The sequence below is a fragment of the Erinaceus europaeus genome, chromosome 8 (assembly GCF_950295315.1).
Source record: "Erinaceus europaeus chromosome 8, mEriEur2.1, whole genome shotgun sequence".
In the NCBI taxonomy this organism is placed as follows: domain Eukaryota; kingdom Metazoa; phylum Chordata; class Mammalia; order Eulipotyphla; family Erinaceidae; genus Erinaceus; species Erinaceus europaeus.
Window position 1 is genome coordinate 12,671,394 of NC_080169.1, and position 18,761 is coordinate 12,690,154.

Here is an 18,761-nt window from a genome sequence, read left to right on the forward strand (position 1 = left end):
GCCCACACAGACAGGGAAGCACCGGCAACCAGGGAAAAGGTCAAGGTCTTCACGGCCAAGCACACGGCTATTTATGGGGTGCACCACAGGGGGCCACGTGCAGAATGCTCCCACCCCACCTGCTGCTCTCAGCAGCTATTTTGGGGATGGTGAGGAGTATGTGCTGGACCAGCCACAACATACAGGACACAGGGAGGACAGAGGACTACTGAGTGAGGTACAGGGCTTTGAGGAGGTGAGGCAATCAGAATCAAGGTGCCTGTGAGGGGAGGCTATCATGAAGGCCTGACTTCTTCTGACTACACTGACCCTGCTCACACTCTGACCTGACCCTGCTCACACTCTGACCCTGACCCTGTTCACACTGACTCTGTTCACACTCTGACCCTGACCCTGCTCACACTCTGACCTGACCCTGCTTACACTCTGACCTAACCCTGTTCACACTCTGACCCTGACCCTGCTCACACTCTGACCTGACCCTGCTCACACTCTGACCTGACCCTGCTCACACTCTGACCTAACCCTGCTCACACTCTGACCTAACCCTGTTCACATTCTGACCTAACCCTGCTCACTCTGACCTGACCCTGCTCACACTCTGACGCTGTTCACACTGACCTAACCCTGCTCACACTCTGACCCTGACCCTGCTTACACTCTGACCTGACCCTGCTTACACTCTGACTTAACGCTGCTCACACTCTGACCCTGTTCACACTCTGACCCTGATCCTGGTCATTGGCTAAGCTTGAATTCAGTTTATCCCCATGTCCTGCTTAGCTCAAGGGCCTCTACTATGAAGGGGACAGCCCGTGCCCAGAGGCTCCTGCCTCAGTGTCCAGGCTCCAGGCCTCCTAATGCCACAGTGCTCATCACCACTCTACATTTTTGCAATCTCATGTCCAGGTCCCTCCAAAGTTATGGAAACCAAAAGCCCATGGAAACTATCTCACACTGTCAAGAGTAGCATCTCATACTCCAGTGGCCTCACTTGGAGCTGCTGCTCTGCAAACAGCCCTGCATAGTAGACTCTGTAGACACCGTGTGTAGGGCAGACTCTGGAAACAGCAGGCCTCTGCAGTGGCCAGGCTCCCGCAGTGGAGCCTGTAAACAGCTCCAGACATGCTTCCCACACCAGCTCTGCCAGCCTATCTGTTCTCACCTGTGGGGGCTAGGAACCACACAACAAATCTACCTACAGCCTATCTAGGCACAAGAGACACTGGTCAGACCCTACTGACACAGACCTGGGTAGCCTTTAGCTCGTGAGGGCCTCCCCGACTGGCTTCCCAACAGCGCCTGGGGCTGGCCATGGAGCTCGTCTTCAAGCTCCCTCACCCCCCCATCTGCCAGTCTCCAGAGTTTCTTCCAACTTTCTGCTCTGCAGTTCCCCTAGTCAGGGAAGGGGTCAGGATAGCTCTCAGAGCCATCACTGTCCCAATCTCCAAAACTGTTCCTGTGTCTGAAGCCCCACTTGCTGGGATGCAGGGTCCATCCTGTGGGTTCCCAGGAGCCCAAATGAACTCTCAATTACCCCCACCCAAGCTCTCTGGAAACACATGTCTCCTTTCAGGGTTTCAGTAAACCCAGGTGACAGTCTTGCTCCCAAAGGCCATACTAGGTCAACAAACTGTAACTCCCACCCTGCTGGCTCTCAGAGCTGAGGGCCACTCGGCCAGGCTCTCACTGGCTCTCACTGCAGCTCAGCCCAGCCACTCACCTCCAGGAAGCTGCTGAGGGTGGCATCAGTGGGGTTGTGTGTGATGAGGAAGCGCATGTTCTTGTAGCTCACCTCCACGGGTGCGGGCCGGTTCATCCGCGCCATGGCGTTCCCCCCTCCCAAAAGCGGTGCAGGCCCAGGAAGGGGGTGCAGAAAGGGCTGACACACAGAGGAGAGATGCCCCTACCAGTCTTCCCTCAAACTAGAGAGAACTGGATCCCTGTGCTTGTCCAAGAGAGGAAAAAAAAAGAAAAAAAGAAAAGCTATTTTAAAAAACCTGCCCCCCACACCCGCACAAATATTGTGCAAATACTTGGTAGGGGGGAGGATGCTGCCTGGGTGTGGATAGTTATAAAAGAAAGTCCAACTCTTAAAAAAGAAAAAAGAAAGAAAGAATAGAAAAAGGAAAGAAACAAAGCAAATCACCCTCCCCCCCCCAAAAAAAAAAAAAGTAAAACGGGCAACTCCCAGCTCCTATCTCTCAGAGCTGGGTAATTAGCAGGGGAAAGACAGAAACTAACAACAACCCAAAAACAGTCAGTAAAGAAAACTTCCCAAAGCCCAGAGGGAGCCCAACCACCGTGGCCAAACCCAGCGTTTAATTTCTTGCCAGGGACAGCCTCTCCACATCAGTGGATGGGCAGGCAGCCCCTCTGCACAAAAGTGGGCCCCAAGCCCCCACGGGCCAAAGAAAAAGACAACTTGAACTGAACAGGCAGGGCAGTCTTGGGGTGCGGGCTGCAAGAGGCAGCTGAGGCAGGCAACTCTGATGCTCTGATGCACTGGGCCTCCGTCACGTTACCCCATCGGGGTAGGGCAAGTTCTGGTGGGAAGCAGGGGGCTCAGGCAGCAGAGCCGGCCTGGGGCCGGGCAGTGGGGGCCATATGCAGGCGAGGGCAATGATGAGGGTCAGAGGCACAGGGGCCCCCTCAGCAACAGCAGGTGAAGTGGTGATGTTGGGCCCGGCAGTACTCAGAGCTGCCCCCCGACGCCCTCTCCATAAATCCTGGGCCGGTCCGCAGCAGGCAGAGTCTGTGGGGGGGGGGGGGGGGAAGCAACAAGACAAAGGTCATAGGGATAGCTGACTCTACTCCCAGGAGCCTGTGCCGTGAGTGATCCTCTCTGGGCTGCGATCCCCTATCTGAGAGCACAAGAATGGTTCTTGCCAGGTCTGAGTCAGGCCCACCCAAAGATGATGAGACAGCCAGAGGACCAGGCAGAGGGAGGAACCGATTTAAGGGGCATACACAGCCCAGAAGCATACTGAACCCACCTCCCCAGCCCTAACCCAGCAGACAGACACACACACACACACACACACACACACACACACACACACAGAAAGAGAGAGACACACACAAAGACCTCCACATCCCCAGGACAGTCGTCCCCACGCCCCCCCACCCCCCGATCTGCTGAGCCTGCACCGTAATACACTGGGTAGTTATCAAGGAAAAGAGTTTCTATAGTGAGGCAATGCATCGGGGTGGGTGTTCCTATAACTGTACCTCAGGGCCCCCCATGAACCCTCCCAACTCCAGAGAGGCCCCACCCCTTGTCACAGGGCTGGCATGCATGGGAGGTAAATAAGCCTGCCCTGTCCTCCCAGAGTTTAGCAAACGGGACCAACTGCAGTGGCCAGGGGGCTGGGAGCCAGGCTCATGCTCAGAGGTGATGGCACAGGTGGCCGGAGTGAGGTCTCACTGTGGCAGAGACACCCAAACACTTCCATGCCTGATGTTCCAAAGGTCCCAGGCAAGGGAGGCGCCACGGGGAGTCCATTTCTACCTCAGCCTCTTTCCTGTGAAGCAACTGAGAGATTCAGGACATACCACTGACCTCAGTCTGCCCATGTGCACAATTAGGGGTTAAGAAAAGTGCCCCCAAGTTCCCTCTGGCTGAAACTCAGTGGTCAGCAGATGCCCTGAGTGCCACCTCCCAGTACCGCCACCTCTAGTCCCCAACCCACCACTTCTTACCTTGGTCTCTGCCCCAGCACCCCTTTCTCCAGATGCCCACCAGGGAGTCCGAGTTCAGTAAAGACCCAAGTCCTAGGAGCACAGCCCAACAAATGCCAACTCCCCCCTGCTGGCACAGCCCTACTGCTCAGGAGCTCAGGGAAACCATAACACACACTCTGCCCTGGATGTGGCCCTGGAGGGCCAGTGAGGGGGGGGGGGAGAAAAGGGCTAAGAGGGTGATCTGCCCCTCGCTCAGCCACTCTAAAATCTGTGCAGCGCAGCTCTGATTGTGCAGAGAGGAGGCACGGGTGCTCTGCAGTACATAAACACTTGGCACCTGCCCTCCTGGGGGCTGCACTCCTGAGAGAGGTGGGGAGGGTGCATGCACGTGTGTGTGTGTGTGTGTGTGTGTGTGTGTGTGTGTGTGTGTGGTGTTTACCAGCAAGAAAGAAGGCACAAGGAATCTAGTTCTACTGGGACTTGCTGAGTACTGGCCCAGCCCCCTTTGCTGGGCACCTAGGGATTACCCATGGGCAAACAGCCTGGTTCTGCTGCCCAGCAGCCCTAGATGGGGCCTCCGGTCACTCTACATTACTGCCCACTTGAGCTTGAAGTTGCCACGTGCTAGCGGAAGTGAAAGATCATTGCCCCAGCTACCACCAGGTGCAAGGGTTGGACTAAAGCCACTGCCCCAGCTGGGCTGGGGTCTTGTCATAAGCCCTGCTGTCTACACAGAGGCTGGGGCCTCCACCTCCACAAGAAAGTGAAGCAGTAACACCTGCCTGCCTTACTGAGCCCACATGGCCCACCAGGCCTCGCAGCTACCCCCAACAGATGACCATCACTCCTAACAATCACAGCCTGTGAGGTCATGAGCAGGTGCCCCAGAATTAGGATAAAGAGGTGCCCTGGCCCACACGCTGCCCCCTAGAGCTCTGCAATGCCCCGCCCCAGGCAGGGTGGGTCTGAGTCGGCCAGCAATACAACTACCACCACCCCCCAGATCCCACCACCTGTGGCTTTAAGCTTTAACCAGGGGTCTGCTACCCTCTCTCCCCAGCAGTCCTGTCCCTGGTGCCACACGGCCCCTTCTAGGACATCTGTCATCCTCCCACCAGAGGCCACTGAGCCTTTCCTATTGCGAATAAAGCCACACTTCTTCGCAAGGGAGGGGAGACTGGGCAGCATCTTTTCTGTCCCTAGCCAGGTCAGGGGCCCAGTTAAGTGGGCTCCAGCAGGTTTTCTCAGGCTCGAAGTCTAAGAGACAAGAAGAACAACACTAAACCCAGATTTACAGAAGACTGGGGTTTAAGAAACCTCCCTCCCGCTCTCATGTCCTGTTAAGGAGTTCATTTAAAACTAGAGGGTTTCAGAGTTCCTCCATATTGGGACCCAGTAGCAAGAGGCCAAGGCTGGCTTGGGATCCAAGAAAGAGAAAAAAAGGCGGGGGGGGGGGGGTGGGGACGACAGGAGGGCAGAGATGCGTGGGCTGGGGGAAGGGGGGAGGAAACAGGGTGTGCTCTAGAGGGAGGAGAGTGAGTCCTGCGGCGCACAGGGGCTGTTTGGAAGGGTGCAAGCACCTCCCTGGGGCGGGGCAGGGGTCCTCCCGGCACGCCCCCCGCCGCCTCGCCTCCGCCCAGCTCACCGGCGTGCGCAGGCGTCCCACCGCCACCTCCATGCGGGCCGGGCCGGGTGCAGCCGGGACCCGGAGCTGGAGGCGCACTGGCCTCCGGGCGGGCGGATGCTCTAGCGGCCTCTCGGCGGCCTCGGCTATTTATGGCGCCCGGGCATCACGTGGTGGGGTGGCCGGGACCCCGCGGGCGGGCTCGTGGTGCCTCCCACACCTGCTGCCTAAATATAACTGCAGGCGGACTCGAGGCGCCCGGGCTCACAAAGACTCCGCCGCCGCCGCCGCCTCGGAGGGCCGGGGAGCAGGAGGAAGCGCGGCGGAGGAAGGGGAAATGCAAGGGCAGGGGGGAGGGCGCTGACCACCGCGGGGCGGGGCCCTGCTGGACGCACCGCCTTCCTGCCACTGGGCGCGCCCCTGGGTCCTCCCCACGGCCCCCCGTGCTGGTGAGGAGACCCAGGTCCTGGGAGCAGGGACCCGTGCAGGGTGACACAGGCAGCTGGCAGCTGTCTCCACACCCTCCTCACCATCCTCCAGCGCTTAGCACAGCAGCCTCTCCAACACACACACACACACACACACACACACACACACACACACACACACACAGAGTCAGGCTACCCCCAGCTCTGCCTCCAGGAGCACCAAGCCTGCCACTTAAATGCTCCCTAGGTCCTGAATGCTGAGAGAGGAGCCGGGTAAGCAGCTCGACTCAGTACCTGCCTGGGACAGCTGGAGGCCCTCAGAAGGAGGGAAGAGGGCAGAACCCCCAGCAGAGTCCCCAGAGGCCCTGTCTCATTGGGAGGCCGGCTCTCAACCCAGCTCCCAGACAGACAGCCCGGCCCCTGCAGTCAGTTGTCAGCCCCACGGGGGTGGGAAGAGCTGGCCGGGTGCCCAGCCAAGAACACCAAAACATGCCTTCTAGATCAAGCCCACAGAGAGGTAGCCAGGCAGCATCACTAGGCTCTGGGTCTGGGACCCTCACTCTGCCCACCCCAGACTGGGCAAGAAGGCAGGGATGGTGAAGAGAGGCCCGTGTCCAGGGTACAAGAGCCCACAGGCTCATTCCCAACCAAGCCTGGGCACCATGCCCACCCATTCATCAAGGGGACAAGTCTCCCAGACTCCTGCCCTCTTATTCCCCCAGCACCAAGGTAAGGGGCCAGGACGCCCACTTCAGTGATCACTCTTAGCTCCCAATTCCAGAAACGTCTTTGGTCCTTCCTTGACCAGTTTCTGAGGATCTGACTCTCATACCCCATGCCAGATACTGCATCCCATGAATAAGACACTATCACCAGCCACATCCCATGGATAAAGCCGCCATTCCGAGGTCTAGCAACTCACCCTAACTCCATAACAAGGAAGCAGGAGAACCACAGTTTGGGCTGAGTTTTGCTGACCTGGAGATATTAGTCAGCCCGAGTCCACGCCTTTGAGAGCGGACCACAGGAGTTAAATGCTCCCCCAGGCCAGCCTCAGTTTCCTCATCCGGTCAAAGCAAATGGGCTCTCCAGGCTGTGATGTGGCTCCCAGAATCCAACAAGCTGCAAGCCTGGGCCCTAGCACCTCTGCTCCCCTGCCTGGGGCACCTCTCTGGTCAGGCTGTATTTGGGGGGAGGGGGGGGGCACCTGCTGTGCTGGCACAGTCCTGAACCCTTCAGAGAAGGCTATTTTTATCGGGACAAGAGCTGTTCCTGGAATCCTCCTTAAGCAAACCCCAGTTCACACACTGCTGGGGGCAGGGAGTGGAGATGGGAAGCACTGAGAAGGCCAGGAGGCCCTTGCCAAGCCCCTGGGGTCAGAGCCCCACCCACATCTAACAGCACTGAGGGGTCTCATTAACCGCATGCTGCTGCCTCCTGCCCTCCATCCCGCCCCCTCCCTTCAGACGAGGCACCCTTGGGAGCAGTGTCCTCACCTCAGGGAAACTGTCCCACATGGAAGACATGTCCCCAAGGAGGGACTTGAGGGAGTCCACTCCACACTGCCTCCAGCACAGGACCTGGCACAGGGGAGGAGGAGGAGGGTTGCCACTTGTTTGTGCAAAGAACCAATGACCCAGCGTTCTTTCTGGGCACAGGTCCAGGCCTGGGAAATGTTCAGAACCCATCACGGGATCTCGGCCTCTGAAATCCAGAGCCACCTCAGAGGTCACCTCTGCCATCTCCTCCCCAGCAGGCACATCTCCTTCAGTGGGACACTCGCTGCTCCTTCATGGTCCCTTCTCCCTCGGGCAGCCCTCTGACCTTCCAGCTTCGCCCTTGAGTGCCTACTGCTGGAACCCACAGGTTGGTGCTGCAGATGGCAGACTTGGAGGCTCAGGTGGTCAGGGAGGTCTCCCTGGAAGAGCTGGCCAGCAAGAATGGACAGACTTCTGAAGCCTAAGGCCTTGAGTTCTGCACCACCTCTCTATGCCGCAGATCTAGCATGCCCTTCTCCGGAGCCTGTGGCCTCCTCTATAGAGGAGCTTCCCCTGGTGATGCCAGCACCCAGTGGGTCACTGGGCACTCGGGCTATGACTCAGAAGCAAGGATGTTGGAAGAAGGGTACAGTTTCCACTCGGGCAGGTACCTATCCTACCCATAGGATCTGGAGGTAGAAAACAGGGCAAGGATACTCTCCCAAGTTGGTACCAACATACACATACACACAATGCCCCATGCTGATGTGCCAACCCAAGCAGCCCTAACCACCACCACACACCACATATATGCACACCAGCCAGCAGCACTGCCTGAACAGATCACAGCAGTACTTCAGGCAGGGCAGTAACTGGCTGCCCAGCCTGGCTGTCACTGTCACTGGAGGGGGCACAGCTGTTCAGGCTGGCAGCCCTGTATCTAACCCAGAACCTTGGGTCTCCTGAACGCTGCAGCCTCTGTGTGTCTCTCCAGCCCTGCACCCCATACCTGCCCCTCGCCCTTCTTGCTGGGAGTCCACAGTTGAGGATTGTGGGAGCCAGCTTAGAAGACATCCCAGGGTCCACTGCTGGCCAGGCATCCTGTGACACCACATGGTAACACACTGGCCACTCTCACCAGGTGCTCCCTATTTGGGGGAACTGCACCCCAGGTCACCCCACCATTCTCCCATGAAACACTGGCCAGCACCCCCTCAAGCCCCCCCCCCAGTGCCTCAGTTTTTCCCCAATACCTCACCTCTGAGTGCTCCCTCTGTCACCTAGGCACTCCTAAACACTCCCCCATTTCCAGGCCAGACTCAGGATTCCCCAGGGGGTGGAGTGGGGGGTGTAACTAAACGTGTTCATTCATTTATTCATTCATTCACTCATTCACTTAATTTATTCTTCCCATCTAGCTACGTATCCAGCATATTCCAGTGCCGGGCATTGCACCTGGACACAGGAGGAAACCATCAGAACAGCAAACAAGCCTGTCCCACCCTTTCCTGCCCCCTGACTGGGTGGCTGGACACCTCCTCCCACTCCCAAACCCGCCCAGCCCCCCCTCTAGACCACCCCCACCTTGGTAAGGAACCAGATAATTTTACTACCATGACTGCCAAGAAAAGTCAGGGTCCACATGTAGGCATCACTACCCATCAAGGGGTTTCCTCCTGCCTGCAGATCTGCAGGTGTCTGTTTTTCTCTCCCCCTTTCTGTCTTCCCCTCCTCTCTCAATTACTCTCTGTCCTATCCAACAACAGCAACAACAATAACAGCAACAAATACGACAACAGTGGAAAAAATATGATCGCCAGGAACAGTGAATTCCTAGTGCAGGCACTGAGTCCCAGTGATAACCCTGGAGGCAAATAGGAGTCAGGCAGTAGTGCAGTGGGTTAAACGCATGTGGCGCAAAGTGCAAGGACAGGCGTAAGGATCCCAGTTTGAGCCCCTGGCTCCCCACCTGCAGGGGAGCCGCCTCACAGGCAGTGACACAGATCTGCAGGTGTCTATCTTTCTCTCACCCTGTCTTCCCCTCCTCTCTTCACTTCTCTGTCTTATCTAACAACAATGACATCAATAACAACAACAATAACTACAACAATAAAACAACAAGGGCAACAAAAGGGCAATTAAATTTTTTTTTAAATTTTTAAAAAATATTTGAGCTCCCCCCGGGGAGGGTTGGAAGTTACATCTAACTACCCCCACCCCCAGGATTCATGAGCACTGGAGCCTCCATGCCCCTGTGTACATAACTCTACTTCCCCAGGTCACTTTTTCATTCAGATGGAGATACAAAAGGAAAAGAGGGCGGGAGGAGAGACACCAAAGCACTAGAGCCCCCACCAGCGCCATCGCATGCCCCACTGGGCGCCTGAGTCTTGTGCACAACAAACCATCTCTCCAGCCCCACAGCTGCCTTTACATAACAGCCACTGCCCTCCAGGCCTGTCAGCTTCCAGTTCCCTCCACTGGGGCAGCCCTTTGTTCCCACTGCCCTGTGTCCTTGGCCATTACTCTCTGTGCCTCAGTTTCCTCCTCTACACAGAGAGCTGAGGAAAATAGCTGTCCCACAGCAACTTTCAGGAATAAATGGACTCGTGAGTCATGCATGGAACAGAGATCTCAAGGGCCCTGCCAGCAGTGCCCCCATGAGTCTGGCACCCCAGGGTACACACCATGAGTCCTTCCAGTCCAGGTGTGGCCTGGTGGCCTAGGTGTCCTCCCAGGCTGCAGTGTTAAGTCTTGAAGCCTGACCCCTGCAGAGCCCTTACCCATGTCACCATGCCCCTTCTTCACTCTGTCCAGCATAGAACCCCAGACATGCCTCTCCCTCAAGGCCCATAAGGGTTCCTCCTCCAGGAAGCCCTGGATACCCTCAGGACCTGGGTTTCTTCCACTGTGGTTTCACTCCTCTATGTATCCACCCAGTACTCTCTTAGCTCCGGGTCCCAGAGTGGCTGCCAGGGTGTCTGGGACAATTCAGTCCCAAGGATGGCACCCACAGGACCCTCAATCCAATCCGGGATGGGAGCTGTGGGGGAGGGAGGAAGACACGCTCACCAGGCAAGGAACTTCAAAACCTGGAACCAGAACCGACTCTGGAACCAAAGGGGATCTCAGAGCACTCTCCAAGGGGCACAGAGATGCAGCACTCACACTTGCATGCGGCCCCTCAGGTGGAGAACATGATGGCCTCTCAACCAAAAACTCCCCGTCTGCCAGCTCAGGAAGCCCTTTCACACCCTGTGACCCCATCATGCCACCTCCACCTGAGGCCAGGGGCCCGTAAACCAGCCCCAGGTAGAGGCTGGATGGGAGGGCAGACAGAGCTGCTGGAACCTGGCTTTCTGGTTCTAAGCCCAGAGCTCCTTCTCTTCTATGGATTATGCAAACCTCATCCACACAGAGGGGAGGCCTCAGGAGGCTTAGAGCACAAACAAAGATCAAAGCAGATGCGGGGGTGGGGAGGGTGGGAGGTGAAGGGGGCAGTCTCCCTGCCCATATCAGCCCAAGGAGCATTCCCCAGGCCCCCAACTCAGAGTCCAGTGACTCTTGACACGAGTTTAACTCACCTACAGAGAGATTTTCCGAGGGGGTCAGGAGGTGGCACACCTGGTTAAATGCATACACTACAATGTACAAGGACCCAGGTTCAAGCCCCTGGTCCCCACCTGCAGGGGGAAAGCTTCACAAGTGGTGAAGTAGAGCTACAGGTGTCTCCTTGTCTCTCCCTCTCTATCTCCCCTTCCCTCTCAATTTCTGTCTCTATTCAATATAAATAAATTAAATAAAGTTTAAAAGAGAGAGAGAGAGATTCTCTGAGTAAAACCCAAGATAAAGACCTAGGATCATCCCAGCTGCCCTCTACTAGCAGGAAATACCAGCTCCCATTACCACGTGGTGAGCACCTCTTGTCTGCACACACAGCAAGGGCCTTACAGGTCATGAGAACCACCCACTTGTTAGCTGAGGGGGGTTCTGCATCCTCGTAGCTCCACTGACTCATTTGGTACAGAGGGTTAACAGGACACACACCTCCAGGTTGTGCTGGTCCTCAGCATAAAATCTGTACCTGGCTTCAGGAGCACATCCTGTGGGGTGGGGTGCGGCACGGGGGTGTATAGGGGCAGTCGGTGGAGGGTGAGGGAGGCAGGACCGCAAGGGGCAGTCCTGGAGGCTTATTCACAGGCCTGTTTGCACTTCTCAGTGCTCAGAAAAGATGCCGGAGGTGCTCACTGTCTGTGACCACCACTCTACACAAAAGGGCACAGAGGGGCTCAGAACCAGGCTCCCCATTCTGTATTGAGAACCTCTTGCTCTTGAGGGGACAACAGGCTAGAAGGAGCATGTGACCAGAGGCCTGGGCCCCTAACTCTGCACAAGGAACTGAGGTCCCCCAGCCCTGGGGCACACTGTCATCGCTGGGGGTCTGGAGGAAAAGTGTGCACCCCAATATCATTCAGCCTGGGCTTTGGAAGGAAAAAGGGCTGCCATTTGCTTGTCTGTCTGCCTGGGCCTCTCACTGAGGTAGTCTGGGGACCTGGGCGCCCTGCTCTCTCTTAAAGTCACTCTCAAAGGTGGCCCCCACCCCCAGGGCCTGCTGAGCTCAAGAGTCCAGGGACACTCACCGCAGAGACCTGGAGTCCCAAGACTGCCGGGCCCCCCACTGGCTTTATCCCAGTGCAGGGGCCCGCCCTCCCTGCACGTCAAAGGCGCGGGGGACTGCCCGCCCACCCTGATGGCCCTGAGTAAATCTGGCCTTGCCTTGCTGGGAGGTGGGGGTGGGGGTGTGCACAGGCAGAGGCAGCCTCCGAAGGACCCAGCCGCCCAGACCTTGGATCCAGTCGTGCTCCGGCCTCCAAGGGCGGCCTAGCGACTGAGGAGGAGGCCAGGGCGTGGGTCTGAGGTCCCCACGGGCACTCTGAGAGCTCCCTTCCTTGCTGGGAGGAGCCCTGGGGCCTTGGCGGGTAGGACAGTCCCCAGTACCCTCCCTGTGAGCACTGGCAGCCTGGGCTGGAAGGGACGAGCTGGACAAGCTCCAGACCTGGGCAGCCCAAGGTCCAGGCCCTGAGGGGGTCCTAGCCAGGGGGCTTCCCAGGCCTTGGGCTGTCCCCCCACTGCCTGCCAGCAGGCTGGGAATAGGGGGGGGCGGGAGGTCCTCACACCCAGCACCAGCAGCACGCTGCCCCGCCCCCAGAGGCCCCGCCCCAGCACGCCCCTCCTCTCAGCTTCTTTCTACCTTCCAGGTGGCAGCCCAGGTCTGCCCGCTGCCCCCTCGGAGCCCAGCTCAGTCCATCCTGCTGCTGTCCCGCTTCCTCTCCAGGAAGGGAGGAAAGGTCAGCTCACAGGCCAGTAAGCCGGTCCCACCCAGGAGTGGGCTCCAGCAGCCCTCCTCCCCTCAACAAACACTAAGGAAGTGGGAACCCCCGTGGGGGAGGGGCTGTTCCTGCCTCCCAGGCCCTGAACTTCGTGCCCCTCCCCCGCCAGGATGCTACTCCCCTGTCACGTGACATCAGTGGGGTGGAGCCCACGCCCCACCAGGGGACTAATGGGGGGCGAGTCTCTGCTTGGAAGGGAGTTCTCCCCTGCTGCCACCCAGAGAGCTGCCCTAATTTCCCCACATGGAGGTTCCAGGGGCTGTTCCCCCATCACCCACCCTACAATGAGGCCTATCCCGACAGGTGTTTCCTTGGTCCCCGCTGTGTCACCTTTCCCCCTACCTCTCCCACCCCCTTCTTATAACCCCTTTCTTGACTCTCTGCCTCCACTCGCAGTCCTTGGCCGGGTCAATCCCAGATACCAGGTCATCTGGGCTCCTGTGGAAGGCAGTGCCTTCATGTTTCCTCATGGGAGGATGGGGTCGTGCACAGTGGCCTGTAAAGTCCAGTAAGTAGACAGAGTGGCTGTGACAGACACCGCGTCAGATGCTCCTCGTGGCTTCCCACACTGGCCTCCCAGTGGCACCAAAAGCCAGAGGTGACCTACACACCCCAGTCCCTGGTGCCTGCGGTCCATACCCGCCTCGGGCCTGGAAGCCGCTGCTCAGGCAGGGAGTGGGACTGGAATGGCTCCAGCCTCGTGCTGCCACAGGGAGATGGGGACCTACCTTTCTGAGTTCCAAGGCCACCCTGACACCAGGCCTCACTGTGTGGCCCATGCCATCTCACCATCTCACATCAGACAAGGCTGGACTCAAGAGACCAACCCCTGGCCTTGGTCACACAGAAGCTCTGAGCCCACCCCCATGGATCTGACATCAGCATTCACAAACAGGTCACGGTGACCTTGGCTACTTGTTCTGGGGACCAGCCGCCAGTGCCCCAGCCCCCACGGCAGCTTCCACTTCGGGCCCTTTAATCAGAGAATAGGGGGCTGGCTGGAGCTCAGCACCCCGGGATTGTAGATGGAGCTTCAGAGCCACCTGGCCTTATCACTTGACTTATACACCCACCATGCCTAGTGCTGACCTCCTGGGCTGACTTCAGCAGGTACCAACCCTTGGCAACACACCGCCTGGACCACAAGGTCCCCAAAGGCAGGTGCCCTGAGCAGATGTGGAGTCCCAGCGAGCACAGTGTCATAGGTCCACTTGGAGATCATGACTTCAGAGAGGCCTTTGCAACCTACAGGTGGCCACCTCAAGTCACTGCCAGAAACATGGAAACCCCCACACACACACACCTCCACAGAACTCCCAGGCAGCAGGGCCCGAGCCTGGCCTCCCCAGCTCCCCAGAGAGTCTGAACTCTCCTCTGTCCCATGTCTGCACACTCACTGGGCACAGACAGGTGACAAGAACTGGGAGTGGCTGCTGTGGCCCTCCAGGGGTCCATGTGGACTCATCCCTCTCACTGGGCAGGAGGAGTACCCACCCAGTCCTTATCCACCCAAATCAGCCAGACATCCCCCGAGGTCTTCAGGCCGTAAGGAAACAAGGCTTCCAGAAACCCCATGCAGGGGCAGAGCACGGAGGGCATGAGAGGAAGCCCTTATGGAGATGAGAAGAGTCATGCCCATGTGGCCAGCACCTGCCAGGCTGCAGGACCCCATCACCCCAATTACCCAGTACCCTCATGAGAGCCCCCAAACTAAGCAGCCAATACCTCTTACCTGCCCAGGCGCCCCCTGGAAGGTAGGGAGCTGAGCCAGCCTGTCTGAGCCAGCCCTCAGGGTAGCTGGGCCTTGAAGCATCGTGTGGCAGGGGCTGGCCAGCACGCCCAAATGCTCTCTGGCCAGAGCAGGGAGTCCACGTGTTGTGTTCAAGTCACAGAAGAGCCTGGGGCCCAACTGGGGCCCAGATAGAAATCTTGAAAGCAGGGCCAGGTGGTCACGCACCTGGTTAAGGGCAGAGACTACAGTGCACAAGGACCCAGGTTCAAGCCCCTGGCCCCCACCTACCGGGGGAAAGCTTCATGAGAGGTGAAGTAGAGCTGTGTCTGCCTCTCACCCTCTCTATCTTTCCCTCCCCTCTCAAATTTCTCTCTGTCTCTATCTAATAATAAATAAATAAAATAATATCAAAATCTCTAAAAAGAAAAAAATCCTGAATGCACGCTGGACAGCTAGCCCACTCCCAAGGCCCCGTGTCCTGTCTTGGCTCCTCAGGATCCCTCCAAGCAGTGTTTCCTCAGCTCCACTCTGGGGGCACCTTCAGCCCATTTTACAGAGGAGGAAACTACAGTTTGGGCCATGTGCTCAGTGACAGGCTAGGAGGGACTGAGCTAGGACTCAGACCAGGGTGGGCACTTTCTCCCAGAACCATCCCTGAAGGGGAAACTGAAGCCAACCTGCAGACACATGACTGGGCTCCAGGAAGTCTCATCACCCAGCACTGTCTTGATGCCCGGGGTCCCCTCCTTTGCCTGGAGCACAGGGCCACCAGGGGCCAGGTAGGCAGGAGGGGGCAAAGGTCACAGAGGTAGCCAGGGTGGCCAGCCAAGGCCCCAGTGGCTGAACGTCAGAGCACCCTCGGGAGCCACGGGAAAGAGCTCTGACCTGGCCTCCTGAGGCCTTGTCTAAAATAGCCAGCCCACGGCCCTGAGGGGACTCAGCTGGCCGGCGCACATAGGCCGCTGGGCCCCAGGCACTGCCAAGCTGGGTACAGAGGTCACAGCTATTTCTGGGCCAGCCTGGCAGCAAGACACGGTCACCCCTATCCCCGGGGAGTCAGTGCTAGAGGGGCAGGCGACACCCTGAGAGGAGAGAGAAGCACAGAAGAGAGTTCCTAGGTGCCGAGCCCCTTGGGGACCCACAGGGCTGGCATCCCCACACCACACTCTCCTGGCTTCCTTTCTTTTCGTTTATTTCATTTTGCCACCAGGGCTATTGCTGGGGCTCAATGCCTGCACACCTCCACCACCCCTTCCTTTTTGGGGGTAGTAGTGAGATACAGAGAGAGAGACCGAAAGGAGGAGAGACACCACAGCACAGCTCCAGTGCTCATGACCTTTCTCCCCCACAGGAGCTCCCATGTGACGGCTCTTGTGCATGTGACCTTGTGCACTCTACCGGGTTAGTCCCTACCAGAACCCTCAGTGGCTCCCATTGCAAAGGTTCATGCTAAGGTGTTAGAACGTGGGCTTCATCATGCTCACATCAGCACTGACGGGCCACAGCGGCTCCCTCAGCCCTGTGCTGGACACCTCAAGACATGAAAAAGTCTCTGCTCACTGAGTTCTGAGACACAGAGCCCTCAGGGGCACCCCCAGTGCTAGTCCTAGATTCCCCAAGATGCCAGTCTGTGCCATACCAACTGCAGCCTCCAGCTCTGGCACTGTCCAGCCCATCAGGTGCCAATGATAAGCTGTGCCAAGGGGTGTAGGGATGCAGCGGCTCTGGCATCTGGCCCTGGGATCCTGCTCAGGCCGTGGGGCAGCCCTGCAGAGCCTACCTAGGCTACTGCTCAGTTCCCACCCTGATCCACCCATCACAAGCTGTGTGACAGTGGGTGCATCCCTCAGCCTCTCTGTGCCAAGGTTTGCTCCAATCCCGTGAGTGCTTCCTGCACTCCCCCAAGGGGACGCAGAATCTGGCAGGAACACAGGCAGGTCGTGCTTCTCCCAGTGGGTTCCTTCAAAGTCTTTATTCCTCCATAGGCATGGGAGCAGGGGGGCTGCATGAGTGCCAGGGGTACTACAGCCAGGAGGGTGCCACAGAACCTGGGCCAGGCTTAGCACCTTGCCAAGGCGAGGAGACGGCTCACTCTACTAAGTGCATAGACTGCCACGCACAAGGACCTGGGCTTGAGCACCTATACAAGGTTAGCTTCATTAGTACTACAGCAGTGCTGCAGTGGCTCGCTCTCGCTCACTCGCTCTCTCTCTCTCTCTCTCTCTCTCTTCGTTTGTCTCTCACCCTCTATCTTAAGGGGGGACGGCGGTGGCACACTTGGTTAAGCACACATGTTACCATGCACATGCACCCATGTTCAAGCCCCCACTCCTCACCTGCTGGGGAAAGCTTCAAGAGCAGTGAAGCAAGTGTTGCAGGTGTCCTTCTCTCTCCCTTTCTACCTCCCCCTCCCTTCTCAATTTCTCTGTCCTATGAAATAAAGGGTGGGGGGACAGGGGAATGGCCACCAGGAACAGTGGATTTGTCTTGCAGGTACTGAGCCCCAACAATAGCCATGGTGGGAATGAATGAATGAATGAATGAAACAATTAATAAAGAATAAAAAAAATTAAAAGTCTGCCAAGAACAGTGGAAGCACACTGTCACAAAGTCCCAGTAATAACCGTAGTGGGAAAAGAGAAAAGAAAGCTTCTGTCTCCCCGCCTAACACTGGACCCTGACCTCCCAGTTTCTAGGCCCCTGGGCCCCAATTCCCAATCCAGGGTCTCATGTGTGAGTGGGAGCACCCCAGGCCTTGAAGAAAACTGCTGTTACAGGAATGTCCTGCTGCCCAGCACTGCCTACAGAAAGGGCAAAGGCAGAGCTCAGACATGGCCACCTCCACACCCTTACCAGCTTCCCAGAAGTCCCCACACAGACCATGCCAGGGCACCAGTGACGTGACAGAGCAGGCCAGTGAGCAGCCACAGGAAGCCTTGTACTGTGTGTCCTAGGCGCTGGGAGTCAGGACCCCAGGGGACCCTCCTTGCCTACCTGGAGCCCCTGCCCTGAGGCGAAGGGGAAGACCATGAGCCCAGTGAGCTCAGAGAAGCTTCCCGCCATTGTTTCTGCAGAGCCAGGGTATCACACATCTCACCACTCTGGGCCACTTTGCACTCAGATGCAGCGAGGAAAAGACTATACTCTGTTACCATCTCCCCAGACGATACCTTTAGCACACCTGGATGTTAGCTGTGGGACTCAGGCAAAAATCAGTAAAGTCATGGGCCCCTTAGAATATACTTAAAATAGACCTACTAGCTTTTTCTAAAATAGAGACCCCAAATCTCATCTGCTATAGTCTTACCTTTAGTTTCCTGATTATTAAACTATTTGTTCTGCTTTACATCTTAATGCTTTTCAGCCACCAAGTTGCAGATGCTACCATGACACCAACCTGACTTCCCTGAACAAATGACCTCACCCATGTGTCCAGAAATCCCACCTCTCCAGAGCCCTGCCCCATTAGGGAAGGCTAGAAACAGGCTGGGAGTATGGATCTTTTTGGGTGGGTATGTTTGGTTTCTTAAGATATTTCCCCAGGAGAGGAATTACAGGGTCATAGGGTAGGTCCATTTCTAGCCTTCTGAGAGTTCTCCAGACTGCTCTCCACAGGGGTTGGACCAGCTGACATTCCCACCAGCAGCGTAGGAGGGCTCCTTCGTCCCTACAACCTCTCCAGCATTTGAGGCTGCTATTTCTGATGTATGCCATTCTCACAGGAGTGAAGCGGCATCTCATTGCTGCCCTTTGGGGGAAGTTTTAGTGGTGTGCAGACCTGCAGACCTGCAGACCTGCTTCACTAATCGTGAAGTGACCCCCCACACACACACCTCGCACTGGTGGGGAGTCAGGGGCTCTAACCAGGATCTTTGAGCTTCACGCTATGTGTGATTAAACCGGTGTGCCACCGCCTGACCACCCCCCCCCCAGGAATTAGGGTTTTTTAAAAATATTTAATTATTCCCTTTAGTTGTTGTAGTTATTATTGTTGATGTCATCACCATTGGATAGTGTTGTAGTTATTATTGTTGATGTCATCATCATTGGATAGGACAGAGAGAAATGGAGAGAGATGGGGAAGACAGAGAAGGGGAGAGAAAGATAGACACCTGCAGACCTACTTCACCGCCTGTGAAGCAACTCCCCTGCAGGTGGGGAGCCAGGGGCTCAAACCGGTATCCTTATGCCGGTCCTTGCGCTTGGCGCCACCTGTGCTTAACCTGCTGTGCTGCTGCCTGAATAACCCAGGAATTTTGTTTTTATAACATCACTGAAAGGGAAGTGAATCTGAAGAACACCTGAGGAAGCCACACACTATTTTACTTAGAGAGAAGAGGAAAAAGGAAGGACACTCAGAAGTAGGTGTGACTCAGAAAGGAAGTGAAGGCAGGGCCATAGGAAAAAAATGGGGGTGGGGTGGCA

The 18,761-nt window shown here is 57.0% G+C and overlaps 1 protein-coding gene and 1 long non-coding RNA gene across 5 annotated transcripts in view; one reads left to right on the top strand and one right to left on the bottom strand.

The window, feature by feature from the left end:
• LOC132539866 (uncharacterized) overlaps positions 1–18,761 on the top strand; it is a 490,646-nt gene that overhangs the window by 126,747 nt on the left and 345,138 nt on the right. The window lies entirely within an intron of this gene.
• PTP4A3 (protein tyrosine phosphatase 4A3) overlaps positions 1–18,761 on the bottom strand; it is a 35,784-nt gene that overhangs the window by 4,376 nt on the left and 12,647 nt on the right. For 2 of the 4 annotated variants that reach the window (XM_060195927.1, XM_060195928.1), the window contains exon 2: positions 1,724–2,755. In XM_060195927.1, the coding sequence (XP_060051910.1) occupies positions 1,724–1,828 (105 nt within the window). In that variant the 5' untranslated portion in view covers positions 1,829–2,755. Of the gene's footprint in view, positions 1–1,723; positions 2,756–5,329; positions 5,613–12,465; positions 12,589–18,761 lie in introns of those variants that run through there. The other 2 variants (XM_060195926.1, XM_060195925.1) reach the window with 2 other exon arrangements.